This window comes from Zonotrichia albicollis, chromosome 4 (assembly GCF_047830755.1).
Source record: "Zonotrichia albicollis isolate bZonAlb1 chromosome 4, bZonAlb1.hap1, whole genome shotgun sequence".
In the NCBI taxonomy this organism is placed as follows: domain Eukaryota; kingdom Metazoa; phylum Chordata; class Aves; order Passeriformes; family Passerellidae; genus Zonotrichia; species Zonotrichia albicollis.
The window spans coordinates 61,438,758-61,465,199 of record NC_133822.1 but is presented as its reverse complement, the minus strand read 5'-3'; the positions used below and the strand labels follow the sequence as shown (position 1 = coordinate 61,465,199).

General features: G+C 37.6%; 1 protein-coding gene across 4 annotated transcripts in view; it reads right to left on the bottom strand.

The window, feature by feature from the left end:
- The window catches only part of CPED1 (cadherin like and PC-esterase domain containing 1), a 143,265-nt gene that overhangs the window by 47,901 nt on the left and 68,922 nt on the right, over positions 1-26,442 (bottom strand). For all 4 annotated transcript variants that reach the window (XM_005481953.4, XM_074539960.1, XM_014275930.3 and 1 more), the window contains 4 exons: positions 24,971-25,038; positions 24,601-24,645; positions 22,560-22,746; positions 21,593-21,761 (listed from right to left, as the gene is read on the bottom strand). In XM_005481953.4, coding sequence (XP_005482010.2) covers positions 21,593-21,761; positions 22,560-22,746; positions 24,601-24,645; positions 24,971-25,038 — 469 coding nt within the window. The remainder of the gene's footprint in view (positions 1-21,592; positions 21,762-22,559; positions 22,747-24,600; positions 24,646-24,970; positions 25,039-26,442) is intronic.

The following is a 26,442-nucleotide window of genomic DNA, read 5'->3' as shown; positions in this document are numbered from 1 at the left end:
ATTACAGACACAGTTGCCTTAGGACAACTACACTGATTTGGAACTGTAGAGAATTCCATAAACCAGTAATGGAAATCTGCTCTGAAAACTGACTAGTCAAATATTTTGATCCAGGATGATCACTGGAATATGATTCAGAGGGAACTATTAAGACCATCAGCAGGACAATTATTTAAGGCGCTGTCACACTTCTTATGAAGGACAAAGCCAGTCAGAAGGAGGACATAGAAGTACTCATCTTGGATCCATCTGAATCTCTCCTCCCTAATGACATATCACCAATGAAACTATTGGCCAGGAAGGAAATTACTCTGTCCCATCAGAGAAGAGCTTTCTGAGGAATAATCTACCTATTTTGTTACATAGACGGAAGAACCTGGAGCAGATTGAGAACAACAGAAGGAGGTCACTAAGAATGAGGAAGATAGGACACAACTGAGTTGGGGGCAGAAGAAAAAGAAACTAGGAGCTACATTCTTTTTTAATTTGGGGTAAGACTGGAGGAAGCAGAAGGACACTCTTGGTTGAAAGTTCATTTTAGGAAAAAACTCACCTAATTGCTTCAATTCCAGTATGCTGAACCAGCCTTCAAAAGAAGCCTCTTTGGACATCTGATAATCAAAGTAGGAGTAGAAAAACTGAAAGCCTGAACAGACAATGAATCAGTATTCCTGAACCTAATTAACTCATGCATCAACTAACTTCTAAAGGAATTATTCACATTTTATTGTAAAACTTGCCAAGATGATAACAAAAGTATTTCATGCCTTCTATTGAACCACTATTTATGCCCATTCTTTAAAATAGAATGTTTAGTTATATGCAATAATTCAAATGTGAAATTTGGTGATTTCTGAAACCCTAAGTACAAAAATGCACCTCTCAAATGAAAATAAATGATCCTGTCTCAGACCTAGGGTTAACACTGCAAACATTCAAAGCAGCATATACCTGTTAAGTTTCTTTATGCTCCTAAAGACAGCCAGAGGTACAAAAAACATAATTCAACTTGTTTCATTCCATATTCTGATGTGCTTATTTCAAATGGGAACTCTGATGTTCTCAGGAAAATGATATTATTAAGGAAAACTATATCAGTCTGAACTATACAGTGAATGAATGGTTCATCCTTCATGACGCCCTCAGTCCTGTCTTGGAAGCTAGCTCAGATGCCTAAACAGTTCAGGTAATGTGCTAAAAGTTTGTCATAATCAAGCACCAGATTAAAATAAATACATCTTACCCGGTCTCCAATAAAACACTCTGACCCAAGCTAGCAATGAACAAAGGTTAGGGACAGAAATGTATCAGTTCCCAGACATTTGCATTTAAAAGAGTGCTGTTAAGAAAGTGGAATATTATATGTCATAAAATCATCACATAATGAAAGCAATAACAATGAGTTATGGGTTTGGCACTGATCCACCAAAGTTTCCAGATGCTTTGCAAAATGTACAAACCTCCAGTCTGTACTCAATTACAAAGCTTCAGTTACTTTGGTGGGGTTACGCCAAGCTGAAACAGCAACAGCTGAATGCAGGCTCAGTCCTCATTCGCAACAATAAAATGCAAAAAGAAACTGCTGCATAATTTCAACATAAAGTATGTAATATATCTGAAAAGAAATGCATGAATATAAGTAAAATAAAGAGAATAATCTTTCCCTTCTTTTACACAGAAGAATTGAATGCAGTTAATGTTGAATTCTCTGCTGGACATTTCAAGACCCTGTATCTCACAGTCTGAAGTTGCTTTCAGGTAGCTTTGAATATGTGTTAGTCATCACACATCTTTTAAAAGACTTCTGAATATTTATTATTAGTTTTGAAAATACATCCTAGTTACGTGTACAAATCTCGAAATGTGTGGCCAAAGCTGCGTGCACAACTGAAATCAGCATGTGCAAAAGTGTGTTTTTCAAAGCAGAACTAAAGATGGTTGGGATTCTGTGAGCCAGGCACCTTCTCATTCCTCAGCAAAAAATTCCTTGGAAAAAACAAAAGTGCCAATTTATCCTTACTACTGCAAGTTAAGAACTGGTAATAGTGAGACATTATGCAAGCTTCTCCCACTGTGATCTACAATGCTGGTTTTGCTGTTTATATTATGCCTTTAATAGGGATGTCTTTTCTTCTGGAAGGTTTTGTGCCAGGCAGCATTGCTTGTCATACTAGGTGCTCTCTATCTGTATCAAAGTGCTAGTAATACTGGGAATTGCTGATGTACAAAAGCTTACAGTGCACTTTATCAGGAGATAGAGGGCCTGAGTTTTAGCCCCCTACCAAACAAACTCTGGAGAAGCCTTCCATGGGCTCAGGTAAAAGGAAATAGCGTGGCTCCCTATGGGTATTTTCTACACCATCGAGAAAACTGGACAGTTAATGTATCTGCTTAGCCAGGAATTCACAGGCCATATCCTTACATCCTGGATCTCAAAGTCTTGTTCACCAACAGCCTCTAAAGTGCTCAGTGATTTGGTGCAATATTTAAGAGGGCTTAACCCTCTTTGCAACATGGGGAAAAGGTCACCATGGCAGGGGGTCACTGTATTCTGGGTTTCACCACCTGTCCTAGGCGACCTTACAGTCTTTTGCACTCATCTTCCACTTCTTGGACTGCAATCCAATCTGCTTGGATTATTGCAAACAAATATCCAATCTATTTTCAAGCTTAAAAATTTTCCCGATATCTACTTTCCTCTTGCAGCTGGGGAACTGGAAGGTTTGTGAGAGTGGAACCTGTGTGTGAACTTTCACAGTGACTGAGCTGACAAATGTTGTACCTCATCCCTAAGGGAAGGCGGGTGACTGGGAGCATCGGCTCATGCAGAGCAAATTTTAACCTCCTTCTCCTAAATCTATGTACATGTTCAGCAGAATTCTCAAAGGAGACAAGAAAAGTGAGAAAGTTGAAAGAAAAAGGAGAGAGAGAAAGACCTATAACATTTCATACAGGAGGAACAAAGTACCATAACCTTGCACTGGTATTAATTGTATTTTGCTACTCTTGCTCTTAACACTAGCCTTAGTTTCTCCAACCCGCTGTATCAGTCAAAATATTACAGTGGAAGACTGAACACACAACTGAATAGGGAGCAGCACTGGCAGAGGTTATCAGTCAAGAAACCTCGAATACCAGAAATGAAGTTCCAGTGTAACTGTGCATGTCAGGGACTGAGAGCTGCTGCTATAGATGCTGTTCTTACATGGCAGTTCTGCTCAGTGGATTTACTGCTTGAAGAGATAACTGAAGTACCTTCCTTTGGTCACTGTAACCCATCCACATTATTTTGATCTCAGGGTTAGTAGAACACAAATAAATTCCTTAGTTGTGTGCTCCTGCCATTTGTTTAGAGGTATACAGTATGCATACTGCAGAGCCTTGTCTTGTATAGCCACAGGAAGGGACTCTGCTCCTGACTATAACTTTCATTTAGGTTTCAAGTTTCCAGCCACAATTTGAATTTTACCTTAAAAAAAACTACAACAAATCAAAACAACTCCTCTGGATTGTTCCACACTGTTTTAAGAATGGAGAAGTCATATCCTAAGATTTTAATGTGAAGAGTAACACACAGTCCTGCATGATGCATCTACATATTTTTGATGTTTTCCTACAATCAAGTTCAAATACAGAATTCTTGTTGCATTTTTTTTCTCATACTCTATTGTGGGATGTCCAGATCTTCAGACCTCAGCTTAGCCTCTACTCCCATTGCACAATCAGCTAGAAGATTCCAAGTGTTCTGTTTACTCCTAAATTAGACTTGTCAACTTACTCAGTGAAAAGAGTACAAAGATTTGGCAAAGGGAAATCTTTAAGTATTCAACTGCAAGCATAAAGAAACAGAGGAGTGGTTGATTTGACATTAATCATTAGTATCTTGCAGATTTCTGACAAATGAAAGCTCTGTGTTTAACAGTGAATTTAGGAAAGGAAGAACATAAAGTCAAATTTGGCAAAACACATAATGTGCACTGTGTAGTACTTCAGTGCATTTTATGATTAAAAACAAAAAATGCTTCAACTATCTCTTGATCAGGTAAAGCATTCTTTGTATATATTCTTATTGTCTTGAGTAAACCAGCTACACAATACTTGAAAGCATTTGATTTAATACTGCTGATAAAATGTTTCTGTGGAGAAATTTTAAATGTACATTCAAGGTAATATACAGGAACAAGTAATAGTACAAAGTAATATACAGGAACTTATAGTTAGTTGAGTACTTTGTTACTCTGTTCATAAATGAATCAAAAATATGACAATTTGAGGTCTGAAAAGTTACCCACGTATGATGCTCACAAGATAAAAGATCAGTCACTCCACCACAAAATATACAATTAAATTTTCTCCCTCTCTTTTGACAACTTCTCCTACTTGCCAAGGCTCTGGCCCAATGGAAAGCTAAAGCCACTTGAGGATTTCCAAAATTGCATGTCTTTGACCTGTTTTCCCCCCAAATTTGATCAAACTCCTTTACATTACCAGATGAGGAAGACTAGCATTTTTCATTTCATAGTTTTTCATGTTGAAAGGGACACTGATGGTGGACCTAACAGATATTTTTTCACAAACATGTCCAAACAAAACAAGTGAATGCTACTGATGGACACATAAACAGGAAGAAAGTCAGAAAGAAACCATAAGGAATAGGAGGCTATATTCTTTCTTTGTTTGTTCTGATTATTATAGAAGATTATGTTCCACCAATTTGTAAAGACTTCAGGAAATCCCACTACAAAACTAGTTCAGAAGAGAGTATCCTGGTCCCATATGTAAAAGAAAATCCTTGATACCTATTGACTCTGTGTAATCAATGATTATGCTTCTCTGAATTAATAATGTGATAATTCACATAAAAAACTTAAACATTTTTTTATATCTAAAAAATGGTCATTTTTCATAGATATCAAAGCATGTCATCATGCAAAACAGCAAAAAGAATTAGAAGACAAAAGTCAGGAGCATTGATAGATGCTACAAAAGTGTTTCTGTTTTAGGAATAAATAAATAATGACTGTCCTGAACAAATATGAACATGGATACAACTATACTCATCCCAGACCTAATAAATATAGTTTAATACTTTGGGCCTGAAAATTTGTAGACATATGGTATTATTCAGAACAAGTTATCCCACTGATTTCAGTGGAAATGTCCAGTGTGGGAAGTTAAGCATGCACACCACTTTGCAGAAGAATGCACTAGACTGTTTTCCCTCTGAAGTCTCATCAAACCATGGGGATTACAGGTCCCTGAAGTATTTTCTGTCTTTTTGCTGTTACTGTATTGTTGTTTAGTTCCTGCATTCTATTAGTGTCCCCTTTTGTCTAGAATTTACTTGGCAACTCTTAGAGATTTTTGTTACTATCATAACCAATTTACAGTACATCCAAACTCTCTCACAATAAAATTCTGAAGTGTTAAACATCTGCTTTAAAAAAGCCCCCAAAAAGTATCACTAAATTAAAATTGTGCAACTTTTCTGTCAAGTAGTGAATCTCTTGAAAAAGATACCATGGCATATTGCACAATAAGTTTGCTTAGGAATATTTTAGTTTTGATTAAAAGAAGACAATCCCTCAAGAAGTTTTTTTTTCCAATATTTTTTTAAATTTATATGTGCAGCTCAATAGTATGAAAAACACTAGGCTGTTAGATCAGGAAAGGTATAGCACAATGGGGACAGTTATCAGGAGTATCAGTAAGGTTTTTGAGTTGTTACCATATAATTAATAGAAAAAAAATGTATATAGCAACAAGAGGTCATGGAAATTACCTTACCCTATCAGGTGACCAGCCAGCAACATTCAGGGTATTCAGGGTTTGGTACAGGTACCAAAACACAGGTATCTAGGGCCACTTGGATTAGGGTAGAAAATGATTTTGAACATACTGAGCACTTACACAGAACTGGCAGGTATGCACAGTCCTAGTCTCTTTGGGATCAGCAGCTTGAAGGAAGATGTGATACCAAGCTTCTATGAGGTAAGAAGTGAATATTGAGGCAATTGATACCTGCTCCCTTTCTCTTTGTATCTTTTTCGTGTGGCATCTCCTAGTAGGTTCCTGGATCCTTTTCTAAAGTGATTTCTGAAGTGATAAAGAAACTCAAACTAAGATATCAGAGTGACTGGAAACACTCAGTCCTTCTCCCAGCACAGCCTGGTATGGCCAGGAAAAAGCCTTTAAAGAGAAAGGCCAATAAAGAGAAAGCTGACTAAGGGGTGGGGACGACCTTGAGATATCAGGATAGCCATGTATTTAAATTTTTAAGCCTTTTTGGGTTCTTCTAAGATTTTGGTTTTTGGGTTTTTTTCTGCTGTTGGTTGCCATCCATGAAGAAAACATAGTCACATAGGGAATGTCTGAAGGAAGAAGAAAATAATGGGAAGTCCCTAAAACACAGGAGCAATGATTCCATAGGAAAGCACAAGCACTATTTTTATTGCAATCTATTAGTGGTATGAACTGAAGATGTTGCAGCTGTCCCAAGGCATTTTATAAATCAAGGCACCCTACAGGACTGCAGCGGGTTTGCATGGCAAGCTTTTAGAACAGGGGGGAGCTATAGGGGTGATTTCTGTGAGAAGCTGCCAAAAGGTTCCTCCATGTCCAACAGAGCCAGTGCCAGCCACATCCAAGATGGTCCAGCCATAAAATATTTCTTGTGCAGAAGTAATTGTGACCAGAGAAGAGAAGACTATGTGAGAGGAACTATGCAGACACCAAAGCAGTGGAGAAGAAGGGAGAGGAGCTGCACCAGGTGCTAGAGCAGAGATTCCCGTGCAAAACCTGATGCAGACCATGGTGTGACAGGCTGCACCCTGCAGACTGTGGAGGTCCACAGTGAAGCAGAGATCCATCCACAGCCCATGGAAGGACTTATCCTGTGCAAAGGGACACATGCCAGGGCAGCTCATGACAAACTGCAGTCTGGGGAAGGACTCACACTGGAAGTTAGAGGAGGACTGTCTCCTGTGGTAGAGATGCTGGAGCAGCAGTAAGGACTCCCCTCCCTGAAGAGGAAGCAACAGCAGAAACAGCATGTGGTGAACTGGCCATAACCTCCCTTCCCCATCTGCCTGAAACACTGGTGGGGAAAAGGTAGAGAATCAAGAACAAAGTTAAGCCCAGGGAAGGAGGGAAGGATGGGAAGAAATGTTTTTAAGGTTTGTTTTACTTTTCGTTTTTCTGCTCTGATTTTGATTGGTAATAAATTGAACTAATTTCCCTAAGTCAAGTCTGTTTTGCCCATGACAGTTATACTGAGTGACCTCTCCCTGACCTCATCTTGACCCACAATTCTTTCATCATATTTTTTCTCCACCGTCAAATTTAGGAGGGGAATGATAGAGTGGCCGTGGTGGGCCTTGGTCAACCCACCACAAAGACACATGAGGAGTAAGCATAAATAAAATGAACAATTCTAATGGAAAAATAGACAGTTTCTCACACCTAAAACAGAGATACAAGTTTCATTCAGAAACTCTCCAATCATAGAATATCCAGAGCTGGAAGAGGCACATAAGGATCATTGCATTCAGCTACTGGCCCTGCCCAGGGCAGCCCCAAGAGTCACACCCTGTGTCTGACAGCATTGTCCAAACAGTTATTGAATTCTGCCAGGCTGGTGCTGTGACCACTTCCTTGGAGAGCCTGTTCCAGTGACCAAAATTTCCCTCTGGATGGGAAACTTTTCCTAATATCTTGCCCAAATCTTGTCTGACACAGCTTCATGCAACCAAAGTAAAAATGCTGGCCAGAACACTGGCCACAGGTGAAGTGAATTACACAAAATCACAGACCTTTAAATGAAATAAATGCCCTAGAGAAGACAACATCTCTTTTGCAGGGATAACACTGCTTAAGGGAAGGTGGCTTTATTCTGCAATGACTTTCAGAAAAAAAAATTTGAATGGGGTTAAACAGAGGAGGCAATGCCTTCCTTAGAGACAAAGGAATAAAAGAATGACAGGCTGAGACAACAGTCCACCTGTACCACATATTACTCAAATTCTTTTACTGAAGTCCAGAGGACTTCTGCATATGGCTGTTTCACTTTTCATGCCACGCTCAGACATTAAGCCTCTCACAACTGCTCCTTCTTAAATAAACTCCAGAAGCCTTTGATCTGTTTTCTACAAGGCTTCCCGGCAGATATTGGCATCTACTTTATTTTTCAGACAACACCAATGGAATGAGACTTACGAATAACTTCTGTCCTCTGAAGCAGTCTGGTTGCAAACAGCTGAGTACATGCCACTCAATGGAAGATTTATGATCAGCAACAGAAGTTTGTTTCCCTCCTAAAACCTTCATATTTTTCAAGATGAGAACGACTGCCACTGTGGCAAACACATAAAGACTAACAGTTTTACACTGAAGATCCAACTGTGGTTGACACTAATTTGGAAATCTTGTAACCAGATTAATGTGCGAGGCATCTTCAGGTGATGCTTAAAGTATAATTTTAAAATTTATGCATTTTACTATGAAGTCCAGGCATTAGCTTCAGGGCATCAGGTATTTGAGTTTGCATTATAAGTCACAAAAATACTAAAAACACTGGGGGAAAAATCTCAGGTTCTAAAATGAATTGCTACAGCACTGAATACTGCCAGTAGCATATTGCTGTGTTTCATACAGAGCTGTACATGTAAATTAACAGTCTGAGACAACTGGAAAATATGCTTGATTCAATACAATTAAATGAGAAACAGAACTATGTTTAATCATAACGATATGAAAAAAAATCTAAATAAATAAATATACCAAAAGTATTGCAAAATAGACCACAATAATTCTTTGTGAAGAGGTCTAATACTGCAAAACCTAGAGATCAAACATAGCATGAGAGGAATGGTTTTTTCTTCTTTGAAATACAGCAAAATATGCCCCCAACCAATGTTTCTCAGCAAATAGCCTGTCTTTAGCAAAAGGGCAAAGGACTAATTTCAAGAGTGGCAGTATATGTAAAAGTAGGTAAATGACCTTCAAGACTCCATTTAAACCTCAAGCTCATTTTCTTCCATTAACTAGTCAGACCCTAGGTCACCCTTACAGAGGTACTCATGTATTCCACTTTGTTTTCTGCAAGGCATCTCATCTTTTCCCTATGAATTTAGTTTTAACTGGTCACCAATTTCATTGCAACATTCTGCATATAATTTTGGGAGATTATTATAAATTTTTATATTTATTTCAATTTGACCAAATAAAAAATAGACCACTGGTTATGATTTTCATTCATAATCCTTAAGTTAACAAGCACCTGTAATGGCTGGAGCTTCTTATCCTAAAGGAAACAAGACTGGACTTGATGCTGACCTGACTGCAGCTATTCTGATGTGATTGATTTAAATTTTTCCATTGCTTATATCTACACACTCTAGCCCTGAACAAAATCAGAAACTCTTACTGTCCACGAGGACTCCACGCTCTATTATCTTGTATTATGTTTAGTAAACACCTAATGTGACAACATTCATCACACAGGTAGTTCATTTTATTTGTGCAGCTAAACAAAATAGATTGAAAGCACACACACAAAGGATTAAATGGCCTGAATTCCAGATGGCTTGCTTGCTCCATAAAGTAACAGTATCTGCTGAGATGATCATGGTACTGTAGTTCTTTCTCCTTACCAAATACATGCAGTAGGAAGTTTTTCTCTGCTCTTTTGTCATCTTCTTTGCTGCTCTCTTATTTCATGACCTCTGAGTTAATCCTTCTATTCTTCCTATTAGCGAGTTTAAGCAGGCAAACTTCAAACAGACTAGTGATGGGTCACAAGGTTTAATGGGCATGTAGATAATCATCTAAATTACATTTCTGCAGCTGATGGGCCAGACAGGCTTAGAGAGTAACTTTACCAGCTTTCACTGTTAATCAGAAAGGATTGTGTGTCTATGTACGTATCTGCCTTTGCCTGCCTCCCCCAGGGCCTGGGTCATACTGACTGATTAACAAAGGCAGCTGCATTAGCTTTCTTCTCCTGAAAAGTGTGGCATGGAGGCCCAAACGACTTGAAAGGCAAATGTGACCACAGCTCAAACACCAAGCACTCTTCTCATCACTGTGGAATTGCTGGCCCTCCTCTTGCAGATTATGATACTCGGCACAACAGTTGTTGCCAATTTTCAAGATCTGTTAACACTTAGGAAGCCTTATGTTGAATGCTCTTCTTTCACATCTATTGTGGTATCATCAAGGGGAAAATTCAACAGGCTATTTCACATTTTCAGATGAATTTGAGAGCAGTGTATGAGGTGAACCGAAAAGAATACACCAATTGAACTGTCAATAATGAATGCCCTGGATTTCAGCTTTGAAACACAGACTGTAGAGGGCCAGGTAAGGAGAATAACAGTTCTCTGTAGGATAGAGGGATTTTACAGCTACAGAAATAGCAATGGATCTATACTGTGAAACTGATTTTCTCAGCAAAGAAAAATGTATCAAATCTGAGTCTCTTCTTTGTTATATATGAGTGATTGTGTTTTATATAAGTGATTGTGTTTTCTACCTACCCTGATTCCAAAAGGAACAAGAGCAGTGGTGGACTGGCTTTCTGACTTTGGCAGAAGTTTGTCCTTCAGGTGTTGGATTCATCTGCATAGTAAATGCTTTTCAATGACTCGTTTTACTGCTCTTTATCGAGTTGTTAAACAAACACAAAATCAGACCAATTAAACTATGATTATCCTTGCAAGAAGCTTTTACCATCTTACTCAGGAGCACCATAGGCAGAAACCAGCAGTCTTTAGAACAGTAAAGCCTTTTTCATACATTTATAGCTCTGTATAAAAAAGAATCTGACAAGTCAGCTAGGATTCTATTTTGGACCTCAATTAAGAAGATTCTACAAGAAGAAGATACTGAGGAACAAAGAAAAATGATCTAGAACACCAACTTCCTTATTGTGTCTTGAACTTCGAGAACAGAAGTTGGATTCTGAGTTTCCTAAGTTTTTCTAGATGAAACTACAAAACATCTAGGTTTCTGTGACCTAGGTACAACTACTTCTGACTGATTTTAGAGACATACATGAATTAAGCTAAATACTTCTACAATTCTCCAGTCCATGAAGTATGCAATTTCTCAAGTTTTTTAACAATGGTGACCTAATTTCCCACTTTTATCACAGACAAGCCCAGAACTCAGGAACTGAGCCATTTTGTGATAAAATCTTCAAGTTTGTTTGAGGTATTCACTGAGATATGGAATTATCCCATTTCCCATTTTTTGTGCAGTGGCCTGAGTAAGTTACTGGCGCCTGGAGCCACAGCATCCACAGCCCTTTCAAGGAGGAAAAAAAAATGGTCAAACCTCTATAGGAGATCATGAGACCCAGAGCAGGATTTTTGTCATGTCCCACCCATCCTCTTTATTAAAATGGCACACAGGGAAAACAATCTGCATTTCAAATATACATTGTGATGATATAGCTGGAAGAGGTGACAGCCTTTATGCAATGCAGCAATAAAACAACTTCAATCCTCATTGTTCTATTGTGCCATTGGCTGAATTTCAGAATTATAATTTGTGCTTTTATTTTACCAAATCAGAATTTTATGACTGTCATTAAAAGTCTAGACAAATTGCTATTAAGACTTATTATGACACTATTATTATTATTCATTAGACTTCCCTTTATATCTTCATAACAACCTATCCCCTCCACTTCACAGCTTTTCAATGCCAGAATGCCACCAATAATTTCCACTAGCATCAAAAGCCAATGTGATCAAAGATAAGCATTTATTTCTGGAGATGCAGTAGAAGGCATATTCTTTTTTACAGCCTCATTTTTTGATCCTACATGTTAAGAAATAAGTCTAGTTAGGTTAGATACAAATTACATGGAAGTCAAAGGGAGCCTTTTCCCTATTCAAAGGGCTTGAACAAAGATATTTTTCTCTTCTTTTACTGTTATACACATCGCAAAATTGGGCACAGAAGCTGTTACTAAGCCCAAATGACAGTCTACTTGAAGAGTCCCAGAACTGGAAGAGCTGAGGTGTACAACTGTATAACTGAGGAACATGCAACTTCTGTGTACCTCAAAAGTGGCTCTAGGCAGTTTTACCATACATCCCTCATGGATATGTCTGGGAGCAAGGCAGAAAGTCTTGCAGTGTAAGAAGCTCATGTACCAGAAATTGTGATATTGCATTCACATGTAGCTGGAAGCACTTTGTTCCTTGTACTTAGACCAGCTTGTACAATCAGCACAAACAGCCCCTAACTCCACTGGCACATCAGCCTTTTAGTGAGTGCCACCATTCACCAAAAAAATGCAACCAAGGCACCAGAGAGCCCTGGTGTATCACACAAAGCTTTTGAAGTTTAACCTTAACTACAACTTTTGCTTCAGTAAAAAACTGAAATGACCATTTATAAAAATCGCACAGATTTATGCTAAACATATACTTTGCAAATACTTCACCCATATGCCTGTACTGATTTGTCTGTGATTTATAAAGTGGCAGTCTGATCATGCTTGTAATACTTTGTGTGCTGTCATACAGTGCAAGTTATTTCTAATTAATGAACTTTCTCTTCATAAATAGACAGAATTCAATACATTGACAGACTGCAAACATTAACACAACTATTTACCCAAAACATAACCTAAATATTTCAGTTCAGAAACTTTGGATGACCCCTTCTTCTTCCCTACCCCCTTCAACTATTATACTTTTAAATGTCATTGGAATTTCTAGAACTTGTAAAGGAGAACTGCTGAACTCAAACTTTCAAGTTTTCATACTTATGTGGTTCATTCAAAGATCTGTAAGGCTTTATGCTTTACTGAGCAGTTAATTTTTAAGTCCTGATACTGTATAGTTGGAAATGGAAGCATCAAAAGATTACAGGCTTCACTCTATCTTCCTAATTTAGCCTAGTTAAAGTAGGCAATGCAAATCCTGACCCAGCATGGTGATTGAGACAGCTAAGCTAGGTTAATTTAGCCTAGTTAATGTAGGCAATGCAAATCCTGACCCAGCATGGTGATTGAGACAGCTAAGCTAGGTTCCCTGTGGAATCATGGAACAGCAGCAGCTGGTAGAGGGAGACAGAGTCCTCAAGCACATCTGCTCCTTTCCAGACATCTCAGGTGCCTTCACAAGGTAATATCATCACTACAACACAGGGCATGACTCAAGAACCTGCCTCTGCCTGTCCAGTGTCTGGCTCCAGCAGTGCCTTTCTGTAGGCAGAAACAGCCAGAAGGAGGCAACCCAACTAGTCAGGCTGGGCTAGGACCCCCACAAACACTCTTTCTCTTGGCCTCAGGTTGAGGTGATTTGAGCATGTGGCTCCCTCTTCTCCCTGAAGGGCCATCAGTCCACCAAGCTATAGCTCTCTGCCTGAACCGCACCACAATGCAGCAATGCATAGAGAAATTACTGTGTAGGGCAGAGGGATGAAGCAAGAATATGCACAAAAAATGTCTGTGGTATGAGGAATCTTTTGCAAAAGTTAGTGCTACCAGTTCTCTAGCAAAATGTAATTGATTCCAGTAGTGTTACTGGACCTGCATTATATTAAAAACATCAAAAATAAGAGCAAAGAAGAACCATAACTGAAAATCTAGATATGTGGGATGATTGTCTGATAACTTAGCACAAACAAAAAACCACATAGCTGACAAAAATTATATAAAAATAGGTTTTCTGATAAACTCCTCCAGAGAACAGTGTTCTCCCAGGAGCAAAATTGCCTACCCAGCATTTACTGTCATCTGTCTCCTTTCACAGCCACCCACAATGATTTGCTGCTATTATTTAAAAAGACATTTTAATCCTTAGGTTAAAGGCAAGGAATCAGAAAAACCTGGATCTCTTCCAGTCTGTACTAGCAGTCTGTCATGGGCTCAGAGATAGCAATGTATCTACAAAATCTGCACCCACAGCACTGTATCTGCCTCAGCTTCTCCCCATCCTGTAGCATCATAGGGAGCAGCTCTTGTAAGGCTGAAATGTCCAACCATATACCCCACTAACGCCAGTGGGATTTTCTTCACCAGTTGCAATCATACAGATCACAATTTAACTCCCTGTTATTTTTAGTTAAGCAACTATGAGTTTCTCCTTGGCTAGTTTATGGGCAGATCTTCATGTTCTCTATCTTCAATGTGTCATGCACACTCATGGGATTACATCAGTAATTGCATGAAAGGGGAGAATGGCCTGAACACACAAATAAATGGAATTGTCAGGTTGTTGAGGTTCATCTTTTATCATATAATTTTCTACTAATGACATTTTTCTGTGGCAACATAACTGCAAAATAACAATCCAAGTCAGGAGTCACCTAACTGAGTATCTAGGAGGGTGGGATGTTCCTAGTAACATTGTGCTAAATTACAAACACTTAAAGAAGAAAAGAATGGTAGGAGATACTAAATTTTCCACTGCTGAGGTAGGACGCACTACAAACTACAAACTCTAGTAGTGTCAATAAATTCAGTGGTGCTGAAGAGTGATATCACTTCTGACTTAAGAACTTCTTATCCACAAGAGTGCCAACCAAGGAAAAGGAACATTGGAAAAACTAAGGCTGAAAGCTGCCTATAAAATTCTCAGTCTTTAAAGCCTAATTATTATAGCAACTTAAAACTTCTGGCTAATGATTATAAACCAAATTAGTTCTTTGGTGTCATCCCAGTCACTATTGGCTTATAACTGTTGAATCACTGAATCAGTATTCATATGGATTGTCTCAAAGCAATTTATCCATCAGCAATCTGTGCAACACACCACTTCCCAAGTACAGGGCACTGTGATAATGACAAATGTAGCTGCTGCTACATGGAAACATCCGCTCTCTTCGGTCTCTGCCTGAAACTTCTGGCAACATTTCCTGGAGGGTATCTGGTATTAATCTCGAATCACATGGTTAACAGGAAACTTAGCTACATAGAGAAGATTAAGCACAACAAGTATAAAATCAGGATTGTAAGGAAAATACTGTGAACTGGAAGACTGTAAACTTTTCTCCAGGCAGCTGGTGCCAACATGAACTTGAGCCTTAAAGTTTGGGCTCTGTAATGTGGCGTCCCCAAAGTACTGGAGAGGAAGATGATGATCCTAGTCAGGCACAGTCTACTGGAAATACAGAATAAAACTATAAATTTTTATTCCATGCTCAGAGCAGGAGATGCTTAAACAGAAGCACATACAGACTAATTCTTTTGCTATTCTTTTCCATTTTATTCCCAAGTTGTGCCCATTGCTCTGTGTGGCCTCCTCAGAGTGCAACAGATGTCCCACAGAGAGCACTGATTATGTGAACTTGTGACTACCAGATCACAGTGCAGACTGTCTATGAAGTTAACTTTGTAGGTGAAAGATGAGCTTGACTCCTAGAACATTATATTAATTCCTTCAGATGATGGATCTGTGCTCTGCTGTGGTTTTGGGACATTTCCTTAAAGCAGCAGATGCTGGCTGCTGATTAAGATGTCAGCCTAACAGCAACATCCTGGTTCTGAGATCCAGAAGGAGTTTAGCACAGAACTGCATAAATGTAAAGAATATCCATCACAATTGTTAATTGTTCCTCTGACTCATCTACAGAGTGATGCTTTAAATCATCACAAAAGTCTTTGGTATAATTAAGAAAATGTGGTAAGCCTTCCCTCCCCAGTGGTATAGATGTTGACAAAGACAGAACATGCTGACTCTACAAAATTTGCTCTGAGATACATAGACAAATTAACCCTCTATATGAAAATTACCTAGGTGTATTTATTATTTACATCTCTCCCTTCTGCATCATCTTAAATATACTTTTTAAAAGCACCAAGTTGTTAAATTTAGGTCTTTGTTCAGTTTGTACTTACAGTGAATGGTGATTAAACAACTCTTGATCTTTAAATACTTAAAAACACCTTCAAGTAGTTTTCTAGATTATTCTAAGATGTCATTTGACCTAGATATTTAGGAAAATCACTAAAAAATTCAATTGTTTTATGCAAGTGAATTCACTCATAAGTATTGCCAGGCATATATAATGGAAAAGAATTCAGCTGTATATTTGTCAGGACAGGTATTCAATCAGTATAACTTGGAATTGCTCCCCTGAAATTAATTGAACCATGTTGACATACAGCAGTTGAAGATGTAAGACCTCAGTCTTCTTTTTATGGCAGTCCCTCTCTATTGGCTCTCTATTTTGTGCCTTTCACCTGAACTGCTGACAATTTGACACATGTTTGGTTTGCTACATATTTGCTCCTCAAGGCTGTGTGAACCTCACTTTGTTTTCCCTGGGAAGTGGGTTGCAGTCATACAGAAACAAAATAATTTATAGGTTAATAGCAAAGCAAAAGCACTTCCAGTGTTTTGTGTGTTTTCACCCATAAATCACTTCTACAATTTTTGAACATGAAGCTCCTGCTCATTTAAAACCAGCAAGAGCTTTAAACCCAATCTCAATGTGAATTTCCTTCATGAAGAAAAAAAAGCTGTCTTAACAGCACCCACTAACCTTCCTTCTGTGCTCAGCAGCTCATTTCTGCCCCCTCCCTTGTGCTCATGTAGAGAGAATGACAACCTTATCCTAGAAACTAGTTCATCTTAAAAAAAGTTTTCCCATCTGGTTCATGAGTAGCTGCAGGCAGGGAAAGGGATGCTTAAGTTGGCATTACTCCTGGAAAACATGACTGTCATACTGTGCTCTCACCAGTGTTTCTGAGGAAAATTTAGACTTGGCTATTTCAGATCTAATGAGTGAGTTTTTGGTTGTCCCAGCCACTCCCTCCTTGGAAAGAATTAGCATTCTGGGCTACACAATGGATAAAATATCTAACAGTTACACCAATACAAATTCTGAATGCTAAAAATTTTAAGTCAAATAGTCCTCACTGAATCAAAACATTCTCTTTTGAATAACACCACCACCAACAAAAACCCACTAAAACTATTTTTTTGATGTCTTGGGCATTTTTATGTTGTTTTCTGAAAAATTCAAAACCACTAAAAAAAAGTTTTCACCAGCTCTATACCTCAGAAGGCAGACAGAATCAATGCATGATTGCTCCCATAATGGATAGCCTTTTTTTCCTCTAAAAGGGAAGTAAGCTAAATTTGCAAATAACATACAGTCTGGTTGCTGATATAATTGGACTGTAGTTCCAGAGATGCACTTTCCATGCCTTTTCAAGCAAAACACTCAAACTCAGAACTGCTAAGAGTCTCAGCTGCTGCTACAAAACCCCAGCAAAACCCAAGTGTCTGTTCACAGCATCTACAATGTCCTTAGGACAGAAGAGATGGGTTGTTTGTAAGAGTGGTCACACTGAATCTAATGAAACAAATGGGAAATTCAGAAGGGACTAGTGTGCATGCAGCCTGTCCTGCTACAGGAGAAGCTCTTTGTTTCTCTCCTAAGCTGTTTGATTGTTTTTGTGTTGGGTTTTTTTTTTGGTTGTTTTTGTTGTTTTTTTTTTTTTGACGTTATTTAATATTTACAAGATTTTTGAAATCTTTGCATGAAGTACTAGGCAAAGAGTTAATACGTGTTTCTGTAATTGACAGTTTTTACTTCTACTGTCTGTATGAAAAGCTTTGCAACGGCAACAGCACAAAGTTTAAAACAAAGTAAAACCATTCTATCTTCCTTTGGAAATGTATAAATTGAGCTGAAAAAAATAGGTATTCTCATTTAGGTATTCTCTCTCCTGAACACAAAAAAGGAATTATTTCCTTTATTTTTTTTAAGGCTTCTTTCTTTCTAAAGATTTTTTTCATCTCTACTCCAAAAAGTTTATACAAAAGTTAAATATAGTTAATATGCTAGTCTTAGGTCTTAATTGCTTTTTGATCAATGGAAGTTTAGTAGACAGACAGAGAAATAAATATGTTGTTGCTAGCATCTTCTTTCCAGCTGCATTGCAGCTGTTTAGTGTTATATGTCAGCAATGCTATGTCATAAGCTCTGTTGGGCTTCTTAAGGTATCAGGAAAAGAATATGATAAAAGGATTTACAAAAATACAAGAGATAATGATACATAAGCATTAGATGTTCTATAAAAATCAGGAAAGTTTTTGAAGCTGTTCTGTAAGTTCGTTCTGTCAGATCTGCAAAAGCTGTGGGACGGCCAGAACATCAGCCCACTGCACTGCACTGATTTTGGAATCAAATGTACAGATGCACAAAAGAAAATGAAAGAGAATGAAACACACTGTGCTATAAACTATAGCATTAGCTATCCATTGCTTTCAATATAAACGCAAACCCAAATAAGTATCTGTATTATTAAAATACAACAAAAACCAAAAACCCAAACTCACCCACAACCAACCAACTGTCCAAACAAAGAAACAAAACAAGTCATGTGGCAACAGGACACTGTAGGTACAAATAGATACAGAAGTTCACAGGGTCAAGAAAGGTTCCCTAAGCACATCAGTAGTTAATCCCCATGATTGCAGCTAGGCAAATATTAACAATCAGAGGCAGCATTCAGACATTTCAAGTGAGGCATAGATAGATCTGTTTGCATTTTAAAGATAATGGACAGTGCAAGAATGAATAAAATATTTTGTCCTTTATGACAGCATGTACATAGTCTGGGATCCTTCACTTGAGAGTGATGCTGATAACTCTGTCTTAAGAGCTCACTGGTTTTTCTGCTGACTGCCCTGGATTTTGACTATCTTCCATATCACAGTTTCAGAGGTGATAATGAAATTGCACCACTTCTTTCAAGGAGACTTAATTTGAATATTGTCAAAAAATGCAAAAAAATTAAGTTCAAGAAAAAATCAATAACCTCTCCATTTGCAGTCCAAACAATATTGTCAAAATGCAGAACACAAAATGGAAGGCAACCAAATCTGTTGAAGGTGCAATTGTGAGATGACAGTTTATCCTCCACTAATTTGGTTTTAATGGGGATATTACAGCTGCTATCAAAAAGTACAGGAGACAATGGTTTTTTCCCTTTTTAGGGGCTGCAAGGCTTGGAACCACACACTTCTCAACTCAATACCTTGAAATTAATCCAGGATTATTCAACTGCATGAGAATTTCTAGACTGTTGGAAACTACATCCCACCCTCTGTCTTTTTAATGTAAGCTTCCTTATAGTATCATCTTGCAATGAAACCTGAATATCCTAAAGAAATTAAACATAAAAGACAGTGAGGAAAAAAAGCTGATGGATTAGAATTTTAACTGAAGCCTTCTATGAGAAAGACCACACCACTATCAGTGGCCTTTCCCTCCTCATACGTGATCCCACTTGTGCCTAGTCAAGTGTTCAAGTGTCCAAAGACTCCATCAGCTCATGTTGTATTTATCTTTTTTCTCCTAAAACAGGGTTTCATTACTAAGAGAACAAGTATTCATGCCACTGATGGGGGTGTATCAACTGGCTCTGCAAGGCTGCATAATTTTCTCTGGTACGAAGAGCAAAATGTAATGATGCTGTTTAAGACCTGAGTTTTGTGTTGATTAAAAAAATCATTCTAAGCAACAGACAATACATTCTGTTCTAGCAAATAGGAAAAAAATGCCTTTTAAATGTTTTAGAATGCCATTTTTATCTCCAGCACCAGCCTTTGTTTGTTTTTTAAAGGCACTCTCTGATAAGTTTGCCTCTAACATATCTGAAAGTTGTTTTAGAATCTCATACTGTATCTTCACAGTGCTTATTAGATACCACAAGAATGCTTTTCATCTTATTTTTACTCTAAACTCCTGAAGTCATCCCTAGCTCTGAACAACTGTATTAGTTAGAGGGTAGTTATTCACAGACGAGCAGAAAACCAATCTGAATCAAAAGAAATTTCTAAAACACTTTTCACTTTTATCAGTCTAGATCTCTTTGCCTTCACAGTGCTTCAAAGATTCACACTCAGTCTCATAAATGGTATAATAAAACATTAACAGCAGTGTAAACTCTGGTGTCGGAAGATATTTTTGAGGTTGAATTCCTGCTCCTACACTCAGATACTTGTCCCAAATAAAGACACAAAAAGAGCTTTCTTCACATCTTTCCAGACAATGTGTTCTCCTAGTAATATAACTCTAGTTCAGTTTACTGCTGTTTTCCATTTCATATTGTCATACTTGAGATGCCAAGCAGGTTTCTGTACAACTGAACTTAAATCTCAACTATTATATGTGTTCATTCTTATTTTACTGTAGCAACTACTAGATGTAGGGTTCATTCAGTGCAAATATAAGAAGATGGTCCTTGACCTTTTGAGCTTGTAAGAGAAGTCTAAGAGAAGAGACAGAGAATAGGTGGAGGGCCAGACAACACCATAATCAGGTATTCAGGTCACCACTCAGTACACTATGACTACTATCTACATTTTCTCTGGCAGTCCTGATTTGCAGATTGAGATAATTACTGTCAACATAGAATTTGCTATCAACATTATAATCTCTTTGACTGCTGTTTTAAGCCCTAGTGCTTATTTCTCCACAAGAAAAACAACATCCCTACCATATAAATGCTCTGCCTTTTACCACCCTAGCCTCCCAACTTCTTCTGCAGTATATGGAAGGAAACCAGGGAAGAGAAACATGTTTTGCTAAAGAATATACTAAGATATTCATAGAGAAAATAAATAAGGATAGGATTAGATATCTGACATGAACAAGCATGACAATTTCAACACAATAGCTTTGAAAATTCTGCTTCCTGGTTGCAGAATTAATTGTGACAAAATATTTTACTCCTGGATGAGTAAAATATTACTCTGGAATGAACCCATCAATCCTTTTAATCTGCCTAAAACTCCAAAGAAAAATGCACTGCCAGTGATTACCATTTATAATGCCACTTCCTGCTTTGAACTGCCTGGTTTATCTTCGCCCATCATATCAAGCAGCAGCCAACATTTAGTCCTCAAACTCTGGAATACAAACAGCTCTGATCCAGCATGTGTTCCAGGCTTTCTCTCTCATGCATAATATTTTTATCACTATAGTTTCATCAACTGATATCTTCACTGTTACTTTCGCTAGCTTTCTTCCATTTTGGAGTCTAATTTAGCCTGAACTCCCCTTTCCCAGCCTTTATTAAGCCATATTGGATAGACTGCTCCTATTTTCATTCACCAGACCCACTCCTTCCCAAGGACTGCTATTTATTGACAGTAAATTATGTGCATTCCCAAATTTTTATTTGGATAGATCTGATGTAAGCAACAGTCATCCCTTCCTTTGGAATTATGAGTGAGGCTTTTTTTATTGTGTTTATTGATCTAGAATAAACAGTTTTTTCATTCATAAATTATGTAGCAGCATTTATCTTGAACACTGATAAATAGACTGTCATAAATATGTTTCCTAGTAAAAGGATTTCCATGGCTCCAATGTCAGAGAAAGACAGTTATGATAAATTATAAGAAAGTTTTGGCTGACCAAGGTAAGGATTACTTAACCTGGAGCTCTCAAGTATATGGTAACAGGTACTTACACTGGGCTTGCCTTTTACATCCAAAATGTTGCATAAATGCTGAATTTCAGACAATCTCAACAAAAACTAATTTATACCATGGATGAACAGAAACCAGCTATTCCCATTAATGTGTATAGCAAACGAATGCAGAGACAATACCTGCACAAAGCCACACATCATGTAGTCATCAAACAAAGGGAGGCTGGGGCGGTCCTCGCGATAAATTGTGATTCTGTAGCTGCTCACAATCTCAGGGCTGGGCTGCGAATCATCCGTAATAAGAATGATGACTTTGTTCAGCCCAAGGCCAAGGGGGTAGTTAGCAATGCTGTATGACAAAACAGGAAAGAAGTGCAATAAACACTAAAGAAACAAAGATTTACACTCTTTTATCTGTGGCTGCTAAACTTTTCTTGCTCCTAGAGTCTGCTACTTCTAACATTTTCTTTTTCTTACAAAATACAGGAGCTTAAATAAAAACAGTGCAAAATAGGATTTGTAACTATCTGAAGATCTTTCAAGAAGAAAAAACATTGAGAGTGAAATTTAGTGAAAACAGTGGCTGTGGTAAATATTCTGACATGAAATCTGTGAATGAAATCATTAGGGACAATAATTCCTGGCAGGCCCAAATTTGTGATGTCATCACAAATTTGGGCCTGCCAGGAATTATTGTCCCTAATGAGAGAAATGCAATCAGAAGTGTAGCTAGCTGCTGAAATTGTCCACTAGCCAAATGTGATGGACTCCCAGACAAGCTGCTCAGAGAGACAGACCAGAGCAAAGCTGAGCTGTGCTCTTCTTCCTTTAGCAGGCAAATAAATGCTGAAAGGCACAGAACTGCACATGCAGGGCTTTTACTTTTCAGTGTAAAGAACATCTTGCTATTCTTTTTCATTCTACAAGGAAGAAATCTTTGAGCTTTTCACATATATTCATGTTGACTTCATGTTAACTTCAGTTAACATCAAAACAGGAAAATATTGGGAGGAAGAATTTAATGACATTTAAATAATTTAATGATTTGATTTAAATTATTTAATTTCTCTGCCTTAGAAAAAAATTCTGGAACATTATAACATATTTCCAAAATTAAGTTTTTGCACTCATATTTTGTTGCTCATACCTTGGCCCTTTCTTGTTGTCGAGGTGCACATGGCATTGACAGTTAGAGGGTTCTGCTCCTATCTTCACTGTCACCATGTCAAAGGGCACTTCTGCATAGTATTCTCTGATCTTTGGGTTAAACTGAGGATTCAGGTCCAACTGTGGACTGGTGAAGATCTGTCTGATACGAGATAGGGTATCTTTATCTGTTCGAAGAACATATCAAAGAAGAAAAAAAGTGAACTGTATGAACATTTTGGAACAACATGCAACTTCTGGCAGACTGATACCATGTACAGTGGCAAGATATTTAATGCCTAATGATTTGAGACTCATAATCCTGCTGCAAAGTTTTAATGGAGTTTGTAATGGCACTTGAGAGAAATCTGTAGGCCTGGAGGGATTTTAAACATTCAGTGTTCAATCATTTAAGTCCTAGTCACAAAATTCAAAGCCTGGGTAAGCCTTTGAAAATGGAAGGATTAAGTCTGGGAGATCTGTCTCTAGTTAGTTAACTGAAACTTAAAGAAGAGGTAGGCCAAAATTCATAACCTGCTTAGGTACCAGGCTGTGTACAGGCTTTATGTACAAGTGTAATTTCCAATAAAAATCAAAATAAGTTAGACATACTCTTACTGTTCATAAGAACAAGTCACATGGAGATATCAAGACCCATGGGGTCATTTGCAGTACAGCTGGAAGAATGTTTTATTAAAATTCCTATATCTACAAATTCCAGCTCTTTTCCTGTATATGAAATCTCCACAATCAAATCCTATTTGCTCAAATGTGTCCTTTATTTCATAGTGTTTGCCAAATTACTCATGAGAATATTTTGTGGCAACCTTCTTATGACAAATATTTTAATCCAGCCTATTGGATTCAGATTTACAGTATAACACATTCAAAACTGCTTTACACATATATTCATTAGTACATACTTTAAACTGGGTACTTCAGAAAATATTACAGAGAGGAATCTCCTTTACTATAATAGCTCAAAAAATCTTGTGGCTTAAAAGACTAAAAAATGATGCAAATATTTTTATTTCTACTTTGAAATATCTGCCCCAAGAAACAAAACAGGGCAATTTGAGAACTCCGTTTCATGGATTAAAATTTAAGGGAAGATATTCCAATGAAAGAACAGAATTTGGGCTAGCTTTATAGGGGAATAGAGACTTACACATTAACACAGAGAAGGTATTTAAAAACCCCCCTACAAATGAGAAAAAACATTTCTCTATATTCTGTGTATGCCTTACTTAATAAAGTTGTCTTACTGCTAGCTTAAAAATGAAGAGGAATTTCAAAGTAAAATTAATTGAGGTATTTTTAGAATAAAAGGATCATGCAGTTAGAATGGTGATGCCACTCAGCCAGCCCAGGAGTACTTCTGGACTCTATCTGGCACAATAGTTCCTAGAGGCAGCATGAGATCAGCAACTGCGGGAACATGAGGCTCCTTGGGTAGCAAAACCTTTCCACCATTTACAAATGTGGCCCTCAGATAATTTGAGAATGAGGAAGGCAACAGAAAGCATTGCTACCACCAAAAACAAAAAAAAATACATCTTTACAGATCTTTAAAAATACTTTAAATATTCTGACAAGCAGATATTTTATAAAAACTCCTCATCTCTTAAGCAGCTCCTTAATACTCCATTATTGAGCTGAAGACAAAGCTTTAAACAAAGCTGATTAAACTCCAGAAAAGTTTAAAGGTTTTTCCACACAAACAAATGTATGTTGAGGTTATTGGAAAGAGGAGGGCAAAAGTCTATTGAAGTGTGACAAGTGATCAAGGAGTTCTGGAATGCTCACATTAATGTGCACATACAGCAAAGTTTAGTTTTGAGACTTATTTAACATAACAGCCCATTTATTGAGTTTGTATAAACATTCTTGGTACTTAAAAATCCTTTTTTTCTCAGTAAAAGCCTACAAATACTCTATTCACTTAGAGATAATGTAGAGAAACTCAAGAAAGTTTTTCAAGAATTTTTTCCCCTCTGTGCTCTAGAAAGACATTCCTCTCTGTGCTCTAGAAAGTTACTTACCATAACTGCATTGTCTTTCTCCAGTCTTACTGGAATAATGCAATGCTGAAAGATAAACAGAAACAGCTAATAATTTTCTGTTCTCACTCTGATTACAGTCCTATTGGAGAAGAAACCATCTTTTACTTTTAAGAGACATGCATTTTTATTCTTTACAGTGTGAGATCTTCACTCTAAGCTTGCAAATGCTGCTCATGGGCCCCACATAGCAACTTACATAAGATAAGGAAGAAATTGATCTTTTATATGTAGTAAGCAAAGACTTTCCAGCTGGAATGCAAGGCAATGTGATGTAAATCCACATTTAAATAATAGGAAATAATACAGATATAAAACATACTATATAAATTATCTCACTCTGAACCCTTACCTTCATGATTCTTCTTGAAGTCAGAAGGAACACTCTGCTTGGGACTCATATTTTCTTGAGAAAGTTGCCTGTCAATTCAATAGCAGACATATTTCTACATGAATGGAAGGAACAGAAACAATGAAATACTTTGCAAAAAACTTAGTTATGGTATCCCAGGGCACACAGTATTTTAGTATTCTCCACAGAAACATGAACATTCTGGATTCATATTCCCAGCATTAGAGATATTACCTGAGTGATCATAACAGAAAACACACATTTCATAAAGCATGGCAGTACATCACATCAATAGAAAAAAAAGAAATATATATGCATTGCTGGGAAAAGGAACAGTGGATGTAGCCAAGGAGAAAATAAACCATATCTCTTAACTGCTTCTATAATAGAGGTTTCTTTGCATATACTTGAGATTAAATTTAGACTTTCTTCAAAAAGGATTAAATAAAAATGAAGGCATGTCTCCAGGCGATTATCTGTGCTGACATTAGCATGAATCCCTAAAATAGAACCTCTATGTGTTATGCTTTGTTTGGAAATTCAAAACAAATCCAAATCCTGTGTGTGTGCGTGTGTGTGTGTGTGTAAAATCTCCGTGAAAAAAAGGCAGAGAAATTTGCAACAAATAATCAACATGTCAGTGGTGCCCACACTGTGAACTCTGGAGATTTTTTCTTTCAAGCAGATTTTTGGCAGCATGGCAGAAAAAAACGGAGAAGTCTTCTCTTCAACCCCCTAGCTGATAAGATCTTTTTGGAGGTCCATTTCTTGAAGCTTCCACTGGTTTTCCTCTGAGTGTTTCCTTTAGAGGTTCTCATAATGCAGCTTGTTCCTGGATACTGCAGCTCAGATTTTGGAGGACACAAAGCCACTGTCTGTGCCAAGGAAGGGAGGTCACAATACTGTTCTGTGCAATCATCCATCACTGATGTTTCAACAGGAGCTTCTGAAAGCAGTATTGAGGTCAATCATGGAAAAAGGTAAACTGTCCAGTGATCAAAAAAAGCCCAGTGATAAAACAGATTTCTGCATTAACTCAAGGAGATAAGGAAAGAAGCAGCTGGCAGACCTGTGCGTGCAGGAAAATGTAGTTCTGAGCTTGCAGTGTCTGGAGAACCACCCTAAATCCATGCAAATTCATGTACACACTTAACAAAGGAGGACTGGCTTTCCAAGTTGTAAGTAATTTTGCACCCCTCTTTCTGCTTGTCAAGGAAGTAAAAGCTAACATCTGTCAAATATTGTTACATATAGGTAATGCCTTATAAAATAAGGGCCTTGTTACCTTTGTAAATTCATGGCTCAGGCCTGCTAAGTAGAAGAGGACTATCCCAAAGTGACTCAGCAGAATTAGAAGAAGAAAACAAGTTATATAACCATTACATGTTTACATCTTAGTGTTTGGTGGTTGGTTGGATTATGTTTGTTATTATTTGAAACTATGTAACTGATAAAGGCCTGGCTGCTTAAAA